We start from the raw sequence: 22,828 nt of genomic DNA, 5'->3' as shown, positions 1-22,828 counted from the left end.
TTTCTATATAGAAAGACATTCGAACTTTAGATAAGCTCATCATAGATACCAGGCTTAACATTATTTACTCTAGTCGTGCGTTTCGACTACAAAAGGCTCATTAGTGACGCTCGAATGAAAAAGATAAAAAAAGTCAAATAAAGTTTGAAGTTAAAGAGCATTGAGCACCCTTAGACAGAGGACTCTTGATATATTTACTTGATCTGTTTTTCTAAGATTTTATATTTCACTGTATGCTTTAATTGATGGGTTTTGCTGTTTTTTATTGCTTTATTTGTCACATTCTTATTTAACGAATTGAATTGAATGGTTGGAACGGAAATCAATTTTGACACTTATTTAACCAGGCTTTTGTAAGAAGACAACAAGAGCAAGGCATTGGTAATTCGTTATGGAATTTTAAAAAAATATATATACAAACCGGAATAGACTTACACATCGAAACCAATAGTTGAAGGGAAGTAACTATTGTAAACAACGAATGCACACATTTCTTGAACCATAATAACCCCATAATAAACTTACCTGGTAGCAAAGGAATGGCGTCAGGTAATTTTTGAGGAAAATTAACCGGTCGACGAAACACAGCTTTGGTTTGTATGATGTGCAATACCCAAATTAAGATGACATTCTGATGATATAATTTCTTGCTTGATGCATAAAATGAACCGTAGACAAAGAGATTTTACTGTTAAGTGCATAGGACTAGTTTCGTGTATATTTATTGTCGTTTTCCTGTTAAGTTATTTAACATCAGGAAAAAATTCAGAATTATCTGATAGCTATGAATATGACAATCCTTTTCAAGTAGTAGATAATACAAAAAAGAAACAATTTGACATTAAACAACATTTTCAAAATGTAATCCAGAACCCTCTTGGCATTAAACAACATGTTCAAAATATAATCCAAGAGGTTCTACCACAGCAAAACGAACCTACTGAAAGTTCATCACCAGATGGTTATAGATACCCACCAGATTGGGAAGCACTTGATAAAAGACCTTTACCAAAATGGTTTGATGAAGCTAAAATAGGAATATTTATTCACTGGGGCGTGTTTTCGGTGCCCAGTTTCGGTTCTGAATGGTTTTGGTGGAGATGGAAAGGAAAGGAAGCAAAACACAAGATAGAAACTAAAGCGTTTATGAAGAAGAATTACAGATCTAATTACACTTATGCCGATTTTGCACCAGATTTTACAGCAGAATTTTTCAATGCTACTGAATGGGCGGATATTTTTAAGAAATCAGGTGCCAAGTAAGATAATTTAAATTTCTTCAATTCTAAACGTTTGCAATTTTCGTCATACCCAATATATACTACATCAGCCGCCGGCGGGACGATACAAAATCAACTACATACTGTTGTAAATACAGTTATTAATGTAATTTTCTTAATCTGTAATTCCGTAAAAATCCTACTAATACTAAACGGGAACTCGATTTGTAACTCAACATTACAGATTGAAATAAACAATTAATTTCCCCATAGGCGACAATGATAGCCTTTTTCGAGATACAGACTTTAGAAAGTTGATTTTTTAAACGAAACCTTGCTAGAATTAAAGAAAAGTTATTAGGACAGTATTTTTTGGTCCAAAAAATATAGGTTCGCGTTGCTTTTCTTAGCGTAATTTGTACTTATCTCCCATGCCTATCAATTTTGCACATAAAAATACGTGTCTCATCCTAGCGTTTAAAAGACATCTCAGTTCCGTTAGGGCTAAGGAAAATAATTTATTTGGCCTTTGGTATAATGCAGAATGCACGAAGTCTCTAATAACAAAAAATAACGGGCGCACATATCAACCAATCAGGATTAGCTATACTCTTAATTCTGAATACCATGTTGATGCTCATAAAATGGCTGCGCCCATAAAATCTAATGGTGTATTGTAACCTACACAGTTACGCCAACCAAATTAACTCTGATCTATATGTATAAAGACAAAACATTTGGACAACTTTGGATTTAGGAATAACGAAAGGACGGATATTGGTAACACTGGACAACACTGAGTGGCGTGGGCCTAAGAGGTAAAAAATACAAAGAATTCATCAGACATTGCATTCAATTTTTTCACTGTACCAAACTTTCATTTCACAGTCAAATAAAGAATGATAGTCTCACATGTGAAAGAAATCATGTAATTTGAATAGGTGCTGTGAAGACTTGTAAATGACGCTGCATCAAAACGAATGGAAAACGCGTAGGAAAAAATATAGTTATTTGCATTTTCTGCTTTATTTACATTTAAAGCCTATAAATTAAAGCGAATAACTGATTCAAGAATCCAAATGTCGGAAAATACTTAACTTGTGGACGAATTGCAGTTGTGTTGTTTGGTCACTCGTTGAGTATATTTGTTATAATTGTTAGTTATTGGATGAGTTATTTTATAAATGTTTTGATATTACAGCAGCATAAGTCTGTTTCTATTATTGAAATGATTACACGATGCTATAAAATAACTTGTATGTGAAACAATGAACTTTTATTCTACAGATACGTCGTACTTACGTCCAAGCATCATGAAGGGTATACCAATTGGCCATCTGCATATTCCTACAGCTGGAACGCATTGGCTATTGGTCCAAAGAAAGATCTTGTTGGTAAGAAATCAATATGTATTTATATTTTTTATTTTTTCTATAATACATGTATTATAAAAAGTAAGTAAATAAGCAAAGATGATATTGATGATTAGGGTTATTTTTTGGCACATTTTAAATTATTGTAGTCTTTTCTTGATTATATATTTATTTCTTGGTTACCAGGTCAACTTGGTGCTGCAGTACGTGAAAAAGATTTAAAATTTGGACTGTACCATTCTTTGTATGAGTGGTTTCATCCACTTTATCTGAGAGACAAAAGGAACAATTTTAAAACTCAAGATTTTGTAAGGGTAAGTATGATTGTTTATGTTTCAATGATACGAATAAAAGAAGATATGGGTTTATAATTTAATGGATGGATATGGTATATATAACACAGCAATCCAATAAGACGTTCATCAACAACAGTCTAGTGTCCATACCACATGTCAAGCTGTACATCGTCTTTGAGTATGTATGTGTAAATCAAATAGAGATAATCAATATCACATTATCTAAAAAAATCTCAATCAAGGTATACATAAAGAAAGACAACCACTCGCGAGGTTCCCTGATTTGCTACAGGCTTATTACTTGGTAAGCTCTGTTCTTTCCTCAAAGATGATTTTATTAAGGGACATCACTGTCCTTTTCCACTGAATTTACAAAATAAAATTCATATTATCTGAAATTTACACCATAACAATGCTTTAAAGTCTTTGTCTTCTCTTACTGTATGTAAGAAAATGAATACCCAACTTTTGATATCAACAAAAGGCTTGACATTTTGATTGCCACCAAACTGCTGTGAGTACACAATTTTCAGCTCATTATCGGCGTTGCCATGGGAGCTAAGTTTGATTTTCTTTTTGTCGACCTTATTCCTAATTTTCATATTAATGGCATAGCTAGATATAAAGCTACTGAACCGAAGCTAATCGTACTTGTGATGAAAAACATGACTAATTCTACCGTAGGAGCTGGAGCTGCTTACCCTTCGTTTGATTAATTGGTTGCCAGTCTGCTTAACTCCCAGTTGCAAATTTGTTTTTTGAATATTCAGGACAAGAACAAACTAACAAGTTATACAATTGTTAGGTTCTGCAAAGTAGGCCGACCGGAATGAAGGGTGGGAAATTTATACTGCAACCGGAAAATGAGAATTGGGCAGGGGCAGATATTTTGCCATAAAACAAGACACATTCGGATCCCTAAAAGTTCCTATCAGATTCTTTAACGTACAGAGAGCGTAACTCTGCCTATACGAGGCATAGTATTTAAGGTTTCCAATCCGACGGACTTTGTGCGTATATATACATCACGAAGAGCCGGACGGCCCTAATTAAACATCGGTTTTACTGTCGGTACAGAAGAAGCCCAGTGTTAACCATATTTCTATACCCCATTTATCGATATTAGCAATATATATGATAGTCAGTTTGTTGTGAATAAAATTATGTTGAAATTATTTATTTCAGGCGAAAACTTTGCCGGAGTTACATGAACTTGTTAATGTCTATAAACCCGATATAATTTGGTCTGACGGCGAGTGGGAAGCCGAAGATACTTATTGGAATTCTACTGAGTTTATCGCATGGCTTTATAATGACAGGTTAGTTTAATTTGAAGAAATGGAAATGATTGTTGTACAAGTTAGTGTCACGTTTCTTAAAATGATTTCTGTCCAAAACTTGTTGCATAAAATTGCACAAAACATACAATTGTGCAAATTAAACACATGTATTATCATGATATGAAGGAGAATATAATATAGCTTTAATAAAATGCATTTTCCCAAAAAGATGATTGTAAAGCTTACGAAAATCACATTGCAATCACGTGTGAAATCTCCGTCAAACACGTGCTCAAATTCTGAAATTCTGCGTATGAGCGTTGTATCAAATGTAAAGGTGTGTACTTCAACATTCTATAAGAAATTCACAAGATGCATTTTATTTAAGTTTTTTAATATGCAGTTCTGGAGTAACATGTCTCAATCTTTATACTCTGAAGCGTTGTATGCAAATTGCTTTTAAAAAGGTAAGTCTCAAGGGTAACAGATGATAAGTTCGAAAAAAAAATTGCACACAGAATTCTGGTGTTGAAAATGATTGTCCTTTTTTGCTTTTTTTTTTTTTAATTAGATAGTTTCATGGTTGGATCTCTTTAATGAAATTTTGCCATAAATTGTGATTTATGACAGTAAATGGTCAAATCTGAACAAACGGGGAACAATTAGTCCTCGAGGGAATACCAATCACTTGAAGGTATATTTTATCTCCAAAATGAACATAAATATTATCAAGCAAAACTCAAATGGTTTATATGATTTCTCTGTTTGTCGAATAAGTGTATTTTTGTATATCTTATTTTAAAAGATTGTACCGACTACAAAACTATACCAAAAGATATACACAAAATAACAACTAGATTTACTGTACGACCATTTTGTTAAAAAAAGGCTATTATTTTTAATATTATGGACTTTAGGGCTTTTTCTATCACAATCTTCTATATTTCATTTAAGTTAGCTTTTCGACTGGTCTTGGTTAAAACAAAAGGGATAAGTACTTGAACATTTTTTTTTCTCAACCACGTGCTAATTTTTCCTTCCCAGCAACCTCGGTTGTGGTTGCCTTGAAATGTATTTATGTTTTCTCCTTTATATGCATTTGTATAGATGACAGATTTTAGTAGTTTCCATCAAATTCATTCACTTTTTACATTTCGGTAGGTTGATCTGCATATGCATTTTGTTTAATATTTTCCTGTTTCATTGACGTATAATAATCATGTGTTTTTATTATTATCAAGAAGGTATTGATGAAAGTGTAACGCTTTTCTGTATTTCAGTCCTGTAAAAGAAACGGTGGTGACCAATGATCGATGGGGAAAGTCTATAAGATGTAAACATGGAGGATTTCTTGGATGCAATGATAGATATAATCCAGGTATGATAAGGTTTTCAAAAACATATTTGTCAGTTTTACTGGTGCTTGAGGGTCGATTTGTTCTTTTAAGTCTGTGTTGATTTTCGGAGTGTTCTTTCAGACTGTCTTGTTTTATGTGTAACTGATTAATTTCAGCATTAGAATACAATATTTAAAATGAACAAAAATACTGTACTTCAAGGTAAATACAAAAAGAAAGAAGTCCATAAAAACTTACACCATCAAACGTTAGACTACATGTATATCAACAAAAGGGACGATTGGGAAACAGCTATCATATCCATGACTTAGTACAGGCATTTTTCTGAAGAAAATGGTGGGTTACACATGGTTTTATAGCATATTATATATTACATAATTTAAGAATAAAAACACAGAACATCACATTGTTAATCGAATATTGTATTTTCTGTTAGTGTTTCACCGCATTTCCTACGGTTCATCAGACAGAATTAGGTGCCGGATTCGAGCTCATAATCTCAGTGTCGACAGGCTATTGATTCAGTAGTTCGCCTACTTAGACCACTCGGCCACCGAGGCTCCCAACTAGATATAGAAGAATATGAAATAGTTGACTCAATTGACGAAGATAAGTAGATGACGGGAGTTGAATCAAAGGTAAGATGGGGAAAAGTGCCAGACAACTAGGGTCTAGTAAAAGTTGGAACGGATATTAACTTTAAAGTAAAATGTGCTATATGACTACAAAACTAGAGGGACACAGATGTGCTTTTAAAAACTGAAGTCCTGCTATCAGTTGCGAAGATAGAAGAGCAACCAACCTCATCAATTGTTACAAGTCACAATAAGTCAACTTAACATTATATGGTAAGAAGAAAACAAAGAAGCTGGGATTTTATTGAGGAAAATGGGTAGGAAGCTACTGTTCAACCATGATTTTGGTTAACATAGAAACCAGTATAATACGTTTTTATATCGAGCACAACATAAGCTCGGATAATAAATGGTTTCTTACTGTGCCTTTGGTCCTTTGTTGGAACCGTGATCGTTTTGTAATAAGTAGGGGTCTTCTTGTCACTTAGCTTAGGTCCACCTTATCACTTAGTGGTTTATAGTTATGATTTTTTAGGTATTCTTCAGAAGAGAAAATGGGAAAATTGTATGACGATCGATGAAAAATCATGGGGGTTCAGACGTGAAGCTAATCTTAATGATTATCTTACTATAGAAAAACTATTGCAGACAATAGTGGAAACAATAAGGTAATGATAGGTATGACTTTAATTTTAATATGTTAAGATTGAATGAATCTTTATTGCATTACGTGTAGCAATAACATTACTTTAGCAAAATAACAAGCTATATACATTATATGACAGAGTACAGAACACTATTAAATAATGCAAAGATAACATATAATAACACATACATTTTTGTAACATATTAACTGATAATTTGCGATCTTAATTTCTATGCCGCTTTTAAATAATTACATAGTTTTTTCGGGCTTTTAGACCTAGTTTGTAACAAAAAAAAATAGCTTTCGTGTATTTGGCCATGAACAATAATTATTTTGGCAAAAAGATACATCTAAGAGTTCTATATAGAGGAAAATCAGCTCAAAATGATATTCATCTTCAATATTGTTCATTTTACAACATCTACAAATAAGGTCGTTTCTAGGAATATTGTCATAGCGACCACTTTCTAAATTTAATTTTAACCCTCCACTACGTAATTTGGTAAGTATATTGTTATTAAAATCCTATTGTTAATAATTCTCTATACAAAACTCTAAATTTAAACATTTATAGATAGACAGTTTTTCACAAGCATTAATATTAGCATACCAGCTTTGATAACAATGATCGTTGATACGAGATTTAATACAGTCAAATGATACATTTATGTTATCGTGGTTAATGCATATGTAATTCAAACCTAAACTAAACTAAAGGACTCGTATAGTGGATGCCCAATTTTTTTTGGCCATTAGCAGCATCAATAATACCATTGTGTATACATGGTAAACAATATTAGTTTGATCATGAATTAAATGCAACCAATGTTTAACAATTCTATATTTTCTTCAAATACACATCGGGAGGTGCCCGAGTTCTCCACAAAAGTACGAAATTGGTACAGTTTTACCCAAGTTGAGAATAAAGCGGCGAAAAAACGATTATGAACAGATTCTACATCTTTGATCCGATGATATCCCCATGTACCAGACGCATAGTTCAAAAGAGATCCACCCATACTATTGAATAAAAACTCTTTTGACTTGGTCTAATGAATACTCTTTTCATTGAGTTAATTAAAGATGCAAGTGCTCTAGCTCCTTGTTGTGCAATTCTTTTTTGAGTTTGTACAAATTTTCCATTGAAATGTAAAAGCATTCCAAGATATATTTAAGAGTTGACGATTTCAAGTTCTTGACCTTCGAAATTATAATGATCAATTATGGGCTTCCAGCTATTTCGGAAATACAACATATTCTACTGATATGCATGCATCACCTGCAATGATTCTCACTAAGTCGAAACTTCACAATCGAGAATAGGACACAATAGTTAAAATTATAGACCAGTAGACTATTCTGGTATCTAAAGAGCTAAGACCATGAACACATGTCGCTAGGGAGTTGAAACAACTTCTAATTTTTGCAACATTGGATGATCTTGGATACACCTCGATGATACCAAATTTTAGTTGTAATAGAGCTTTCTTACATTTTGACGAAAGGTACGAACGAACATAAAGGGCGCATGCATTACATTCCCACAAAAACACTGAGAGTCTATGTTTTATCCGCTAAAACGACATTCTTTTCTGAGTTAAGTATATCTTTAAAAATTTCATCATATCGCAAATAAAACACGCATTTAACATCTCAAAATTAAGAAAAATAGTTAAATATACACTTACGTCAGATACGTTGCTTATGTCAACAACGATTACACATATTTGCGTGGGAATTCTTCAAGCAAGCTTTTTTTAAGTGTTTAAACATTAACATTCAAATGAAATTCTTGCAGTATGATACTCTAAATTTAACGACAAAATTTACAATTATTATTTATTTATTAATGAGTATGCCATCAGCAAAATTGTAAACGTGCATCATCGAGATTTACAAGAAACTACAATGAATGAAAATATTTATAAAAATAAAAATCTGGGAGAAGAAAAAAAACAAACAAAATAGAATTTTGTGATGAAGGTTTTTTCCATTTATGTAAAGGTTAAAGGTCAAACAGAAAATATTGCGACACTTGCGATCGAAACCCCCATCCCCCTTGAAAGTTAAATGGTCGTTGCCTTTGTGTTACCAAAATTTTTTTTTGTCTGTTTTCAACTAGTCATATCTTCAGTTAATGCACAACTGATTTGATCAGATTCTATTTAGCGTCGTGAATTCATTTTTTTTTTATGTGTGGACCAATCAGTGGTGCATTTAGCATCCACAGAACACGAATATGTGAAATACAGTGTCAATTCCAGAGGAACAATCAACACACACACGCACAACCTCACACACAACTGAGACAATAACTAACAAATAGATGATCATCTGCATCAATGCAAATAGTTCACTATGAACGTTTTATAGTCCACACGGCAAAACAAACGTTAAATGGACTAAAACAAAAAAGATTATCAAACAACAAGTTATACTGAAACACTTAGTTATTGCGGTTAAAGCGTCTCTGGCTTAATTGTGCATATTATAGACTAATGCTAGAATAGTAGGCTAGGAATATGTCTGCTTAGTAGCTTCACATCAGGTGCACCTCTCTCCTAAATTCGCCTTTGACCTATAATCATAGATCAAAGAATTATGGATCTGGTTTTGATCATTTACATGTATTACAAATTTGGACATCTAAATGATTAAGCAAGCCCTATAATATATTTTGTGTGTAATTTTTTTCAATTTTGGAGGGTTTCAAAATTTACAATTTAGGGAGAAATGTGTTTTTTAGGCGGTGGTATTTTATATTTGCATTGGTATTTTCTTAGGTTAAAAATGCAAAGAAGTTTTTTTGGGGGCTAGGGGTTGGGGGATGCAGTTGAGAACAATTTGTTATGGTGTATTTTTTACTGACAAGTCTATGTTAAGCAAATTGTGTAGAATTGTCTCCTTCACCATGGTTTTATTATTTTTTTTACATCGTACGTCACAAAATTCCTATGTCTAATGAAAATTCAAGTTTGACATGTGTCGTTGCATGAGTGTTAGGGTCCTTGATGTGCAAACAGTGAGGCGAAACACCAAATAAGTCCCATGACAGCCTTGATTATTGTTACATATAAAGAATTCAAAAGTAAAAAAAAGGATCCCTCAAACGGGTCTTTCGTATGATTCGTCAAGCGTACGTATCTTTCGTCAAATTGTAAGAAAGCTCTAATAAAAGATCTTGTTTTGGCAACACAAAACGGAATAAGTAGTAAAGAAAGTTTTGTAGAGGAGAATAATTGTATCATGGTTTCCTATATGTAATGCAGTAGCAATTATTCATTCTGATATATTTTACATGTCTAAGTAATTCAAATAATACCTTAATGTTTTTCGTGCATACGTTGTCTATTTTTTATAATCAATAAGAAGATGTGACACGATTTCCAATGAGACAACCATCCATACGAGACCAAAGGACGAGGATGCTAATATCAACAGTGCACTGCACGGCAAAACCCACTCCATATATTGAACTATAACAGGCCTTGAATGATAAAATGTGACGCATTTCAAAATAAAAAACCCATAACTAGATTTTCATTATAAACTAACAAAATGGAAAATAAATGTGGCAGATAAACTCTTCATCGTTATCAGAATTCCAATTGTGTACGCCAAACGCGCGTTTCTTCTACAAAAGACTCATCAATGACGCTCGAATAAAAACAGCTGAACAGTCCAAATAATAAAAGTACAAAATTTAAGAGCATAGAGGACCCAAAAATAACGAAAGGTTTTGCCAAATACAGCTACGGTTATCTAATCTTGGGGTTAAAAAATCCTTAGTATTTCGATAATATTCAATGGTTTGTTAACTGTTAATTTATGATTATGACCATATCAATGATAATTCATGTTAAAACAAAAGTGCAGAAAGCAACCTACGACAAGTATTTATTACAAACCCCAGAACGTGGCGTAATTTAACATGTTTTTGTGCGCTCAACCCTCCCTTAACCTCGGACAGAAGTGTAACAACACAGCATAAAAATAAACTAAAAAAATCAGTTGGAAATGGCTTGACTCATAAAATCGACATTATGCACATGAGAAACCCAATGCAAATAGGTATAACATAAGTTCTCGAATAACAAAATAAAGAATCAGTATAATTTTTTATAGTCGCATACCAATATAAAACACAATGATCACACAATTACATAATATGCAATTTAAAATTAAATATTTCCTTTGAAATATGGGCTCCCAGCCGGATTACTGACTTATGAGACACTTTCAAAATATGACACAATTCATACTACTTTAGCATTAGAAATATGAATACACACCATGCCTTCTTTGATAGAACATAGTATGCAAGTTTTGGCTAAAAATGTTTGAATTGAAAAGTTGACATTAAGAAAACACATTTGTCTTGTATATCAAGATCGTTACGTATCAGAAAAATGACTAGCTTTTTGATTCGTGTAATAAATCTGAATAAAAATAGCACGCTAACAAAAAATGTTTTTCATCCTCAGAATATAAAAGGAATTCATTTTGAACAAACTCACAAAATACATCCTTTGTTTTAGTCTGTATGTTGACCTGATGTTGTCTTTTGGTTTTCTGCGTTGCTATGATGTTGCTTTGTAGACTAATACCTTATAACACACTTTATATTTACGGAGGAAATCTCATTATATTAACCTCTTTTATTTGAACACCGGTATACTACTGTTGCCTTTATTTATTGGTAGTAACTACATAAAAAGGTACCCTTAAAACAATATAAAATTCACATAATTCATTATTCAGTTGCGGTGGCAATATTTTAATAAACATTGGTCCAGCTCATGATGGCACTATTGCTGCTGTGTATTTAGAAAGATTAAGTCAAATGGGAGAATGGTTGAAAGTAAATGGTGACGCGATTTATTTTTCTGTTCCGTGGAACTTCCAGAATGATGATGTTAATCAACATGTTTGGTATGTAACGTTTATACAAGTATTCTTGATATTAATGAATAAAAATTAGCATTGATTGGAAAAAAATAGATGCATATCACTATCTTCCTCAGTACAACTATTGCAAAACAAAGTAAACCTCTTGTTCTAGTAAAAATCTTGTGTGTATCATAAACAAAAAATAATATAAATATCAAGACCAGGCTTATAATTTGGTATGCTAGAAGCGCGTGTCACCTGCATCAGACTCACTAGTGGCGCGCAAACTAAAACATTTGGAAGGTCAAACAAATCACAAAGCTTAAGAGATTTAAAAACCAAAAATTCCGAAAAGTTGTGCCAAATACGGCTTATGCAATGCAAGCCTTGGGGTAGAAAAACCTCGGCGTTTCGAATAATTCAACATTTCGTACACAGTTAATTTACAGGAAATGAATATATCAATGATATGTCATGTCAAGCACAAAAGTGCCGACTACTGGGCTGGTGATACCCGCGTCCAAAAAACGTCCAACAGCAGTGGCATCGACCTAGTGGTTGTTAAAAATCATCAAAGATCATACATAGTCTTTAATAAATACGGAAAATTTCACATGTGCTATGGAAATACAAGGCTAAGCTTATACATATGTACATACGGTCGTATAAATTGTCAGTATGTTTTTCCAATAAAAACTTTCCTTGTAAAATATAAATTTATATTGGATTAAATTCATTTTTCTGGAGTTTATTGGACCAACAAACAATTGTTCACTCACAAACTTTTCGTTTTCGTATAGTTTTCCTAGTACTCTGATATAAGGTTGGTGTGTAAATTAGTCCAATAAACTAAAAACAGAACGTTTAATCCCGAACTGTTGTAGCATTTGTTTTGAAATATACCTTTACGGGTACCCAGTATGCACACATAGCGAGGTTGATTTCATACTTTTTTTTTATTGCGGATGCATCTAGAGTTGAATTAAAACATGTAAGCCGCCATGATGTTGATATTTGTTACATAAAAAGTTCGGTGAATACGATGTTTCCAAAAAAGAAAATGCTGTAAAAAATATAACCATCGTAATCGATTGTGTCCAATCATAGTAAATGATTCCCTATTTTGAGAATCAAATGAGTACTATATTCAAATACTAAGATTGTTTGGCTCAACAATTGTCATGTATGATAACGTAAACTAATACTATGCGAGAAAAAAATATAAAGACGTATCTATTTTATTTCTTGTGACAAGAAATATTGTATTTTTAATTTTTAATATCGTACTTCAATTTTATAAATCCTAGGTTGTATGCCCCGCATCGATTGTACCGTTCCAGGTTAAAGTTTTGGTTTAAGTTAGGTTAAAGTTTTGGTTTTGGTGTAAGTTAGGTTAAAGTTTTTGTTGAAAATAGTTTGTGGTCACATCAACTTGAAACTTAGATCGTATGCTTATCATTAAGTGAACTGTTTGATATATGCCAAATTAGGGTTTTGACCAAGATGCCACAGTTTTCTGAACATGGAAAAGTGATAGTGCAAGTGTGGCATTAAGTCATAGGACCATATGACACATACTCTTGCTTTAGATTAGTATTGAGACGTAACGCTGCTATTATTTTGTTTCACATCACCAATGAATTATTCTTTTCTAACTTTTACAAAATGTTTTACATCTGATAACAATTTTTTTTAAATATAACGTAACTAAAATTTTTAAAAGTGACAAATATTTTTTTTGAACATACATTTTAATATTAATATTGGAATACTTATTTGCGATTTTATTGTAGGTACACCAGGCGTACCATTGACGATAACGTATCGGTTTATGCTATTGCATTAAAGTGGCCACATAATAACAAGCTACAGTTAGCTGGGCCTATTACTGGAGATAATACAAATGTTACTCTGCTTGGTTATAACACACCAATGAAATGGACTGCTGATCCCTCTGGAGGAATACATATTGACATTCCATTTATACCATATAAAGAAATGCCTTGTAAATGGGCATGGGTTTTTAAAATGTCAGGCCTTACAAATTCTTAGTTTTGATAAGGATGCCAAACTTTTTTTATGTTATATACATGATTTTTCTTATTCTTCATTTAAAGGGATACTGTCTATAATTGTGACAAAATACATAAATAAAAATGAAAATGTTTTTTGAAGACAGTAGCTCTTTAATGTGGATATTTTTTTTTCTTCTGATGTGCAAATAAAAAAATGTTATGTCTATAATACATCAGGCAGCTTCTATTTTATGCATTTAAAATAATATAGATTTGCCATTATCTGATTTCGACAGGATCTTCTTAAACACTGCTGGTAGTGTTCGTGTTGTCCAGTGTTTGGTTTTCTATGTAGTGTTTTGGTGGTGTTCGTGTTGTCCAGTGTTTGGTTTTCTATGTAGTGTTTTGGTGGTGTTCGTGTTGTCCAGTGTTTGGTTTTCTATGTAGTGTTTTGTGGATTTTTTTGTCATTTTGATCTATTTTGTTTTTTTGCCATGGCATTGTAATTTTTTCTTCGACTAATCAGTTTTGAAGCCGGTATCGTCCTCCTCTTTTTTGAAATGCATGTTGCTGTTTACCGCACTTCATACAAAATATTCTCGGTCAAAGCTTTTACACCCCCAATAAAATTACAAAAAGAAGCATTCAATTCTTAAATATTTTATTTTCACTTTCTGATTTCTTTGAATTATTCACATATATAATATATGATGTCAACTACTTTTTCAGTTAAACTACATTTGCAAATTACTGTTTTCTACAAGCACACTTGCCTCGTGTATAATTAATGTCGATTTAGTAAGTGTGTGAAGCTAATTAATATACTCTCGGGTTGCTTTTGCATAAATTGGAAACATATGACGGAATCAGGTGATTCGTCTTGCAGCAAATGAAAGATCAGTAAAACCCTAACTAAAGTATGACGGCTGTGTGGGGTGTATAAATACGCATACACGTCCGGTTGGAAAAGGGACGTTAAATACTTTGCCTCGTGCAGAGAGAGTGCAACGCTTTCTGCACGATAAAGAACCCTTGTATCAACTCTTTGAGGTGCCCTATTGCAAGGCTAAATTCCTATTCCTATAAAAAATACCCTCATTTTCAGTAAAAATTCATCAAGTGTCTCGCCTTTCATTCCGATCGGCCTACCATTGTATTAGTTGTTACTGGTTTCTTGTCCTGAACATGCACAACGTTAAGCAAGTAAAACATGCAAAAAGGACTTTCTAGTTCACAGTCAATTTCTGCTTTAAACATGTGGAAATGTATCTGCGTGTCCTAATGTAGTCAGACTGACCAGTGTCTTATAAGCATGGCATCTTTGATAAGTTTTTTTCATGACAGTTGCTTTTATTTATTAAAATATTGTAATCGTTTTTTTTTGTTGGTAAGAATGAACTATGAACTCTTTATAGACATGAATCTTTTTTTGTTATTTTTACTCGTTTGTAGAAAGGTGTTCGTTTTTCTATTGTAATATTAAATTTATAAGTATTTAAATTTTGCTAAAATGTAAATAAACTCAAAACATTAGGTTTTAATACATATAATTAAAAATGTAATCCCTACGTTAAAAACTTCGTATGAAGTCATACGAATTTCTGGAAATTTTATTATTACTGATTGGTTTGTTCAATGCACTCTGTGTGATATCAAAACATAATTTACACTGCTTTCGAATCTCAAAACAAAATTATAATAGGCTGAATTATAGCGATATATATGTTACTTTGAGAAATAACCACTTATTGCAATTTTAAAGCGACTGCAATGTTATATCCTTTGCAGACGTGATATAAATTGTAATTCTGATGATTCAGTTTTACAGTAGTAGTGCAGACAGAATTATGCATGATGCTAGAAATACACATGACAAACGGTTGAATCAAGACGATTTAGATAGACTTGTACTGAATATTCAACCATGGGAAATTATGATACTGCATGCTAAATCGTGGTGCCTGTCTTTCTCGGCATTAATGTGTCTGTTATTTGAAATATCGATTGACAAATGATTAGCACAGTCTAAATAATCATTGAAATTATTTTAAAAAAAAATAAAACGATGTCTTTTATGTTACTTTTCATCGTTTTATCAGTAAATGTGCATTCATAAGTATGTTCATAACGTATTGTTTGAGTATTGTGGGTTTGGTTAATATGTGTTTTTATGATCTAATTTATTTCTATTTACTGCAAGTTTGGTGACATAGTCATATATTTTGTTTATATTAACTAGAGAAGAATACTTTTTGCATATACAGTAGTAAACTATGTAAACTTGTGTTGGAATAATTTTTAATTTACATATGTTTGTTTTAGCCAGTAATTGCCTTATTTTTTAGTCATGCACACATAAAAAATCGTTATTACAATGTTGTATTACGATATCCAAGAGTTTAAACTGACATGGGTCAATTCTTAGAAATTGCATTTTTACTGGAATCGCCAAACGTCTACATTTTCACTAGTCGGGGTTTGAAATAAGACACATATATGATCATCTGCAATATAAATGATCTGAAAAAGCAACTTACAATAATGAGACTTGCTGTATGTATGTTCAGACATTTCAGATGGCCTTAAAATTAATAGGCTGTTCACTGTTAAAAAAATGAGATTAACCATATTAAACATTTTCATTTGTTTTAAAAGCTGATTATTTACATGCAATAATCTATATTATATTTATATATTTATTTATATTTTTGTCATGGCGTTGTCAATTAATTTTCGCTTAATGAGTTTTGAATGTCCCCTTGGTATCTCCTTTTTAATTTTATTTTTTCTATATATTAATTTTGATGATAAAGTATATATATGTATAAACCACATAAAAATCTATTTATGAAATGACATTTTAAATGATTTGGGCGATATCTTTTTGCGCCAAAAAAGAACTCATTTGCACCACAACTTATTTGCGCCAATGCTACTTCTGCGCCACTTCATTTTAAAAACTATAGGTATCATTTGCGCCAATAAAAAAATCATCTAATTGCACCAATTTTGTGAAATTATTTATTTTTACATTATATATCAAATAAATAATTGACTTCATTCCTCCTCTATCCGGGCTTGGGACCGGCAGTTTCTCTGTACATAGATTGAACATATTTCAAATCGTTCTTTTCTGAATGTTCTTTGTCAATTTTGAAGAGCTCTGCATTAATTATTTTAGAAGGTAGCTCAGAAATATTTATACGAAAAAGACTAACTATCAAAATTTATGTAGAAAAAATCAAGTGTGTATACTGGGATTCGAACTCAAGACCTTTAGCATATAGACCCACGATGCATACCCCTACACCAGGACGACTTAAATTTAACATTCGTTTGATATTTTTTATCGATATTTGTTGCATTTAATATTTGACGTTCAGTAAGGAACAATCAATCTGTTTGTGTTTGTTATTTGGCATGATTTAGTTTTATTTTTGTCAAATGTCTGTTAGTGGTATGGTTTCTCGGACAATCAAAGATTTGTCAATATAATCGTTGATATTGCAACTACATAATGTCTTGGATGTACTCTAAAAAAGTTCTGCCATTCACATGGTTTTATGTGAGGGAAAAAAAATCATGCAGTTGTTATATTTTGCGTTTTTTTTAAATTATAATAATGGGTTAAAATAACAAAATGTATCAAATCTTTCTTTATGAGTTATTATCAACTGACATTATTTAACGTATAAAAAAAAGATTGCAATATTGATGTGTGATAGCATGATAACTTTTGATTTTTCTCCAACATAAGTTCTTTGCTCAAATTACAAGTGCATGTAAATGAGAGGTAATGGTAATACGTGTATATAAGAGTAGAACATGGATGTGCAGTACAAATCTAGTTACAGAAAAAGACGGAAGGGAACAATGGAATTAAATAAGGTCTAGTTGGAGTGAAACCATGTGTGAATAAGTAATCATCTGCTGTTATGCATGCATCACTCGTCTCACAATTCTAAAGTCACGTTTAGTAAATAGTGTCAACCCCAGGAACATGACAAAACGGGTAACAATTTCAGTGGGCAATAGTGGACATTATACCAGAGTTAAAATGTCACTAGTAAGTTGAGAAATTGTGACACAATTACGATTAACCAAAGTTTGGCCACAGTAGAACTTGTAACTAAATTACAGCTTTGTTTTTTTAAGTGAAATCACTTTGAAGAAACATAATTTTATTTATTTGTCAGCAGAATTACTTACTGACAATTTGGAACTATAAATAAAACATGATTTTTCGGTTTAAACTGGATTTAATCATAGGTACATTCTAGCCCTCCCCCTTTTTTCCATAATTCGTTATTTTTCGTTTTCTATTAATTTCAATTATTTCTGCGTTTTTCTGTATCATATGAACATAAATATACTAGAAACAACTTGTATTTGCTAGTTACTATGAATTCCAAGTTTACTATCCACAGCGGTCCCTGAACAGGAAAACGCAAAAATAATTGAAATTAACAGAAAAGAAAAAAATAACGGATTTTGGATAAAAGGGGCGGGCTAAAAAATTGTCCTGTCCGAAAGTACCTACAGATTTAATACGTATTTTGTCACTGTTCAAGTACTTTTCATTCTTGGCTTTATTGTTCGGGGTTTTAGTGTTCTTTATTACGGTAAATCCGATAAAGACCTTCGGACGCACAACATTTATATATTTTTAATTTAATTTTTTAACACTGGAGCTATACCGCTGCTGGTGGACTGCTAGTCTCCTAGCTCAGCTGCAGGCACTCCGGCTTCCTCTCACCAATAAAAACTGACCGCCAAGAAATAACACAATGGTGCTGAAAGTGGCGTTAAACATCAATCAATTAATTGATTGATTAATTCTAGCTCTGCAGTCTGTGTTTCGGAACTGACATGATTTATGGCATACCTTTCTAAAATTTTACATAATTTTTTTTTTTCGGTTTTTCAAAAGTTTACCTTTTATGGATTTTTATTGTCCCTTTTCGGTCAAATAGCTCTTCACTTGTACAAATACTTGTACATCGTTGACTTTCATTCTTTTTTGTGGTTTGGATGTTCCTGATAACGATAATCCAGAAAGGAGCTTCGGACGGATCCAATTTTTAAAGTGGTATTTTCGTTTTCTTTCACTGGGTCGATAAAACTGTTGATGGTCTTGGAACACGTTTTGATTTATTTTTGGCATTGCACAAGTCATGTCTTCTTTGACTGTTCATGACGTTAAAATACTAAATCCCTGGAATGTATTTTAGTTGATTTTAGTCTATGATGCATGATTTTTTATTATTAATTGTTTTGGCTTTTAACTAGCTGTCAGTTACTGCGAGTACTCTCAAATCGTACTTTCTTTTTAATTTGACCTGTTGATACTATTTGTAATGCTTTTTTGTTATTAAATGTTAACATGGATCTTGTCTATATACCAGCTTTGATTATTTGATATTACTATAAATTTTCACTTCTTCGTACTATGAACATCAAAATTATTTCATTTTTCCTTAGATGCTGTTCTTGGACCGGTACAGGAAGTTTTATCTAGCACTAATTGTATAGTTTTATTGTTGATATTCACCCCATATGTACCAAGATTAGTTTTATTGATATTAAAGAAATTTCTTGGTATTCCTAAATGGAAGATTTTTTACACACAGAAGAAGAAGTATACTTAACAACAAAATTATTTTCATTTACCTGTGTATAATATGACACAGGTTTCTTCAAAAGTGATGATTTTCTAAAAATTGTTTGATATTTCACAGTGATATCATACTTTAACTTTGTTTAAACCTGTTTATTTACGTTTGACTTTAATTATTTATCCCTTGTAATTTTTTTATTAACTGTGAATTTGCATTCAGGTGTCACAGGTCAAATTTATTCGTTCATTGTGTGTTAATTTACGTTTTTTGATTGAGTTAAGCCTTCCAATTGATATTTTATAGTGTGTTTTTCTATGTTGTGATGTTATACTATTGTTTCAGAAAAGGGAGAAGGTTTGGTACCATTAAAACGTGTAATCCCGCTGCAAATGTTTGCACCTGTCCTAAGTCAGGAATCTGATTACAGTAGTTGTCGTCTGTTTATGTAGTTCATACGTGTTTCTCGTTTCTCGCTTTTATATAGATTAGACCGTTGGTTTTTCCGTTTGAATGGTTTTACACTAGTAATTTTTTGGGGCCCTTTATAGCTTGCTGTTCGATGTGAGCCAATGCTCCATGTTGAAGGCCGTACCTTGACCTATAATGGTTTTTTACTTTTATAAATTGTAACTTGGATGGAGAGTTGTCTCTTTGGCACTCATACCACATCTTCCTATATCTATTAGAAGTTATCATCTGCTAAGCAGTCAGTGCTTCAGTATTTCGCAGTAATTAATGCATATAACAGTCTTATATACACAACAGAAAACAGACAACCACCAACAAAATATTACATAGAAAAATATAATGATTTCGTGTTTTTTTTTTTTGCAACATCATTCATCTCAGTACCAGAATCTATGACAAACGAGACGATATCAATTTTGAATTTATAAATTGTCCTCACTTTAACAGCAATATACCAACTTCACCCGCGTTTGGAGTATGCATTTCTAAACTCATACATATTCAAGAGCTTGCAGCTGCTACACAGACTTTGTAAAACGTCATCGGTGTCTGAGCAAAAAATTAATGTTTTGTCAAAGAACGTCTCGTCCTTTTTCTCAAAAAGTTCATCGGAAAGTACCAATACATAATAGATAAATAATATTCAATATTATAATTCAATTCAATTCAATGTTTTATTAAAGTCTCATCTCTGAAACAAGTACACTCGATCATATTTATAAATTGTAAAACAATCTGAAATGACAGCCATTCTATACAGAATTATAAGATACTATTAAAATGCATATCTATACTACATTAAACAGTACAAAATAAAGTAATATTTACAATAAATAAAATTTCTACGTTTTCTTCAAATAAAATGACAGGTTTTGGTACACACACACGTACGTATCATATTTGCATCTGAGAATAAAAACACTAAATTTTGGTTGTCATCTTGAGTATCAAAATTGTCATTAAAAGTCTCAATAGCATAATATAAATGGTTTCTAAAATCGTCATAAAGAGGACATCTCAATAAACCATGCGCTTCGTCTTCAATAAAACCATCACATATATGTAACATACTCTGTATTTTCCGAAGACTGAAATGGTGGGTTGAAACTGGTTTAAGTAGCTAAACCTCCCACTTGTATCTAAAACAAGAGGGTCTTCGGTTATAGATTCAAGGTGCTGAAGTTGTGTATTTTTTTATTTACTTTACGGTTTTTCCTTTATTTGTCTTTGTGCTATTATGTTCCTTTTGGTTGTATGACTTTTGACGTAACTCGGTATTTATGCATCCCGGTATCGGGTTTTTGACTTTGGGCGTTCCTGATTCAGGTGCGATTCGGACGCAAGAGGTTTGTTTTTACAGTTTTGTTTCCATTTGGTTTACCCGTATATTTATATTGTACTTAATTTGTACTTTAAAAAGTGTATACTGTATACGGTATGTACAAATAAATACAAAAAATTTTGTATTGGGGTTTTGTCAATCTACTATCAACTACAACTCTTTTTTAATTGTTGGTGTCTTTGTTAGATTTATTTGTATGTTTGTTTTAATTTTTTAGTCAGTTGTGTTGTATGTCCGTGATGTATGTTGGCTGCTGGATCACAGTAAGTGTCACATTAACCTTTAAAGTGCTCACCCAATTTTGTCTATTTAATTGAACTATAAACAAGTGTCATACAAGTGGAAGGTTTAGCTAGCTATAAAAATATTCATTATAGATACCAGGATTAACATTTTGTACACCAGACCCGCGTTTTGTCTACAAAAGACTCACCAGTGACGCTCAAATCAAAAAAGTAAAAAAAAAAGGCCGAATAAAGTACGAAGTTAAAACCAGGTTTAACCCACCATTTTCTTCTGGAAATGCCTGTTCCAAATCAGGAATATGACAGTATATTTCAACTCGTTCCGTTGGTTGATAACGTATGATTTTGCCAATTTTTGTGGACTTACCTTGGAGTTCGGTATTTTTGTTATACTACTTCGGCATGTTCCTCAAGGCGTTTATCGCCAGATACTGGTATCACTTACCGTAACACTCGTTCGCCGGTTTTTCGTAGTAACACTAAGAACATATTTTCTGCAGAACATTTATTGAACGTTTCTTTATCTAAATAAAGTAATTGTACAACAATTGAAGTATGATGTTTTTTTTACTCTTAAGTTACTAATAGGTATGACATGAGTCGTTATCTGGCCTCACGTTGATATTACACAATTAAGCCTTTGAAATTATGATCATTTTATTGATAAATAAATAAGATGGTATGATCTGGGAATCAATAGGAAAGAAATGTCATTTTTGAAATCCTAATGATGTAAAAAAAATATGTGATAGTTGACATATTTTACCTAAAATGGCCGTTTTATTCAAATTTGAAGATTAAATCATGAGCCAATCCTAATCCAAATAGATATTTTACCCACATTCAGAACATATTCATATTAGATTTTTGAAGCAAAATGTCTTCTTTTGGTAAAGCCTCAGCTCATATCTAAATTATTAATTACAAGATATGCAAGTCAGGCTCTGAATTTATGCAGCCTCGCAAGTTTTAAAACTTACTGTAAAGAAAATATTTATGACAAAATGAAAAAAAAAATAAGCAGAAATATTTGACAGACTAGTATCTTATAAACACCTGAAGGATGTTATCCGTTTATCTTCGATTTCAATGGTCCAAACTATGTATAAAATATTTGCCACTGGACGTTCAAAAGTAAAATCACAAAAATACTGAACTCCGAGGAAAATTCAAAAAGGAAAGTCCTCAATCAAATGGCAAAATCCAAAAAACAAACACATCAAACGAATGGATAACAACTGTCAAATTCCTGACTTGGTACAGGCATTTTCTTATGTAGAAAATGGTGGATTGAACCTGGCAATCGACAACAATCAATCAAGCAATCAAATTCAATGAGTCCAAAAGCACCTTTTCACATCTTCTTCTATTTTGTTATGATTTTTATTCTTATGTCAGTGACAGCCTTGTGGTTGGCTGGGGTATAGAAACACTGAACTTTCTTCATCCGATAGAGGGAGTCCGTATGACTGTGCGGGATGTATAATTACGCTGCCACGTCC

At 32.2% G+C, this 22,828-nt stretch overlaps 1 protein-coding gene across 1 annotated transcript; it reads left to right on the top strand.

The window, feature by feature from the left end:
* Positions 1-455: 455 nt before the first annotated feature.
* Positions 456-17,308, top strand: LOC127729575 (alpha-L-fucosidase-like). The gene is made up of 8 exons (XM_052237397.1): positions 456-1,259; positions 2,508-2,614; positions 2,780-2,907; positions 4,075-4,208; positions 5,450-5,547; positions 6,638-6,770; positions 11,510-11,680; positions 13,432-17,308. Exons 1-8 carry the CDS (start codon positions 655-657, stop codon positions 13,688-13,690), a joined length of 1,635 nt encoding a protein of 544 aa, XP_052093357.1. The 5' UTR covers positions 456-654; the 3' UTR covers positions 13,691-17,308.
* The last annotated feature ends 5,520 nt before the right edge of the window (positions 17,309-22,828 follow it).

The sequence above is a fragment of the Mytilus californianus genome, unplaced genomic scaffold (assembly GCF_021869535.1).
Source record: "Mytilus californianus isolate M0D057914Y unplaced genomic scaffold, xbMytCali1.0.p SCAF_1, whole genome shotgun sequence".
Classification (NCBI taxonomy): Eukaryota; Metazoa; Mollusca; class Bivalvia; order Mytilida; family Mytilidae; genus Mytilus; species Mytilus californianus.
This window is presented reverse-complemented; position numbering and strand designations above follow the sequence as displayed.

Coding starts and splice junctions, on each gene's coding strand:
- LOC127729575 (XM_052237397.1), top strand. CDS start 655: ATGCATAAAATGAACCGTAGACAAAGAGATTTTACTGTTAAGTGCATA. Junction 1,260..2,507: donor TTTAAGAAATCAGGTGCCAA/GTAAGATAATTT, acceptor TTTATTCTACAG/ATACGTCGTACTTACGTCCA. Junction 2,615..2,779: donor TCCAAAGAAAGATCTTGTTG/GTAAGAAATCAA, acceptor CTTGGTTACCAG/GTCAACTTGGTGCTGCAGTA.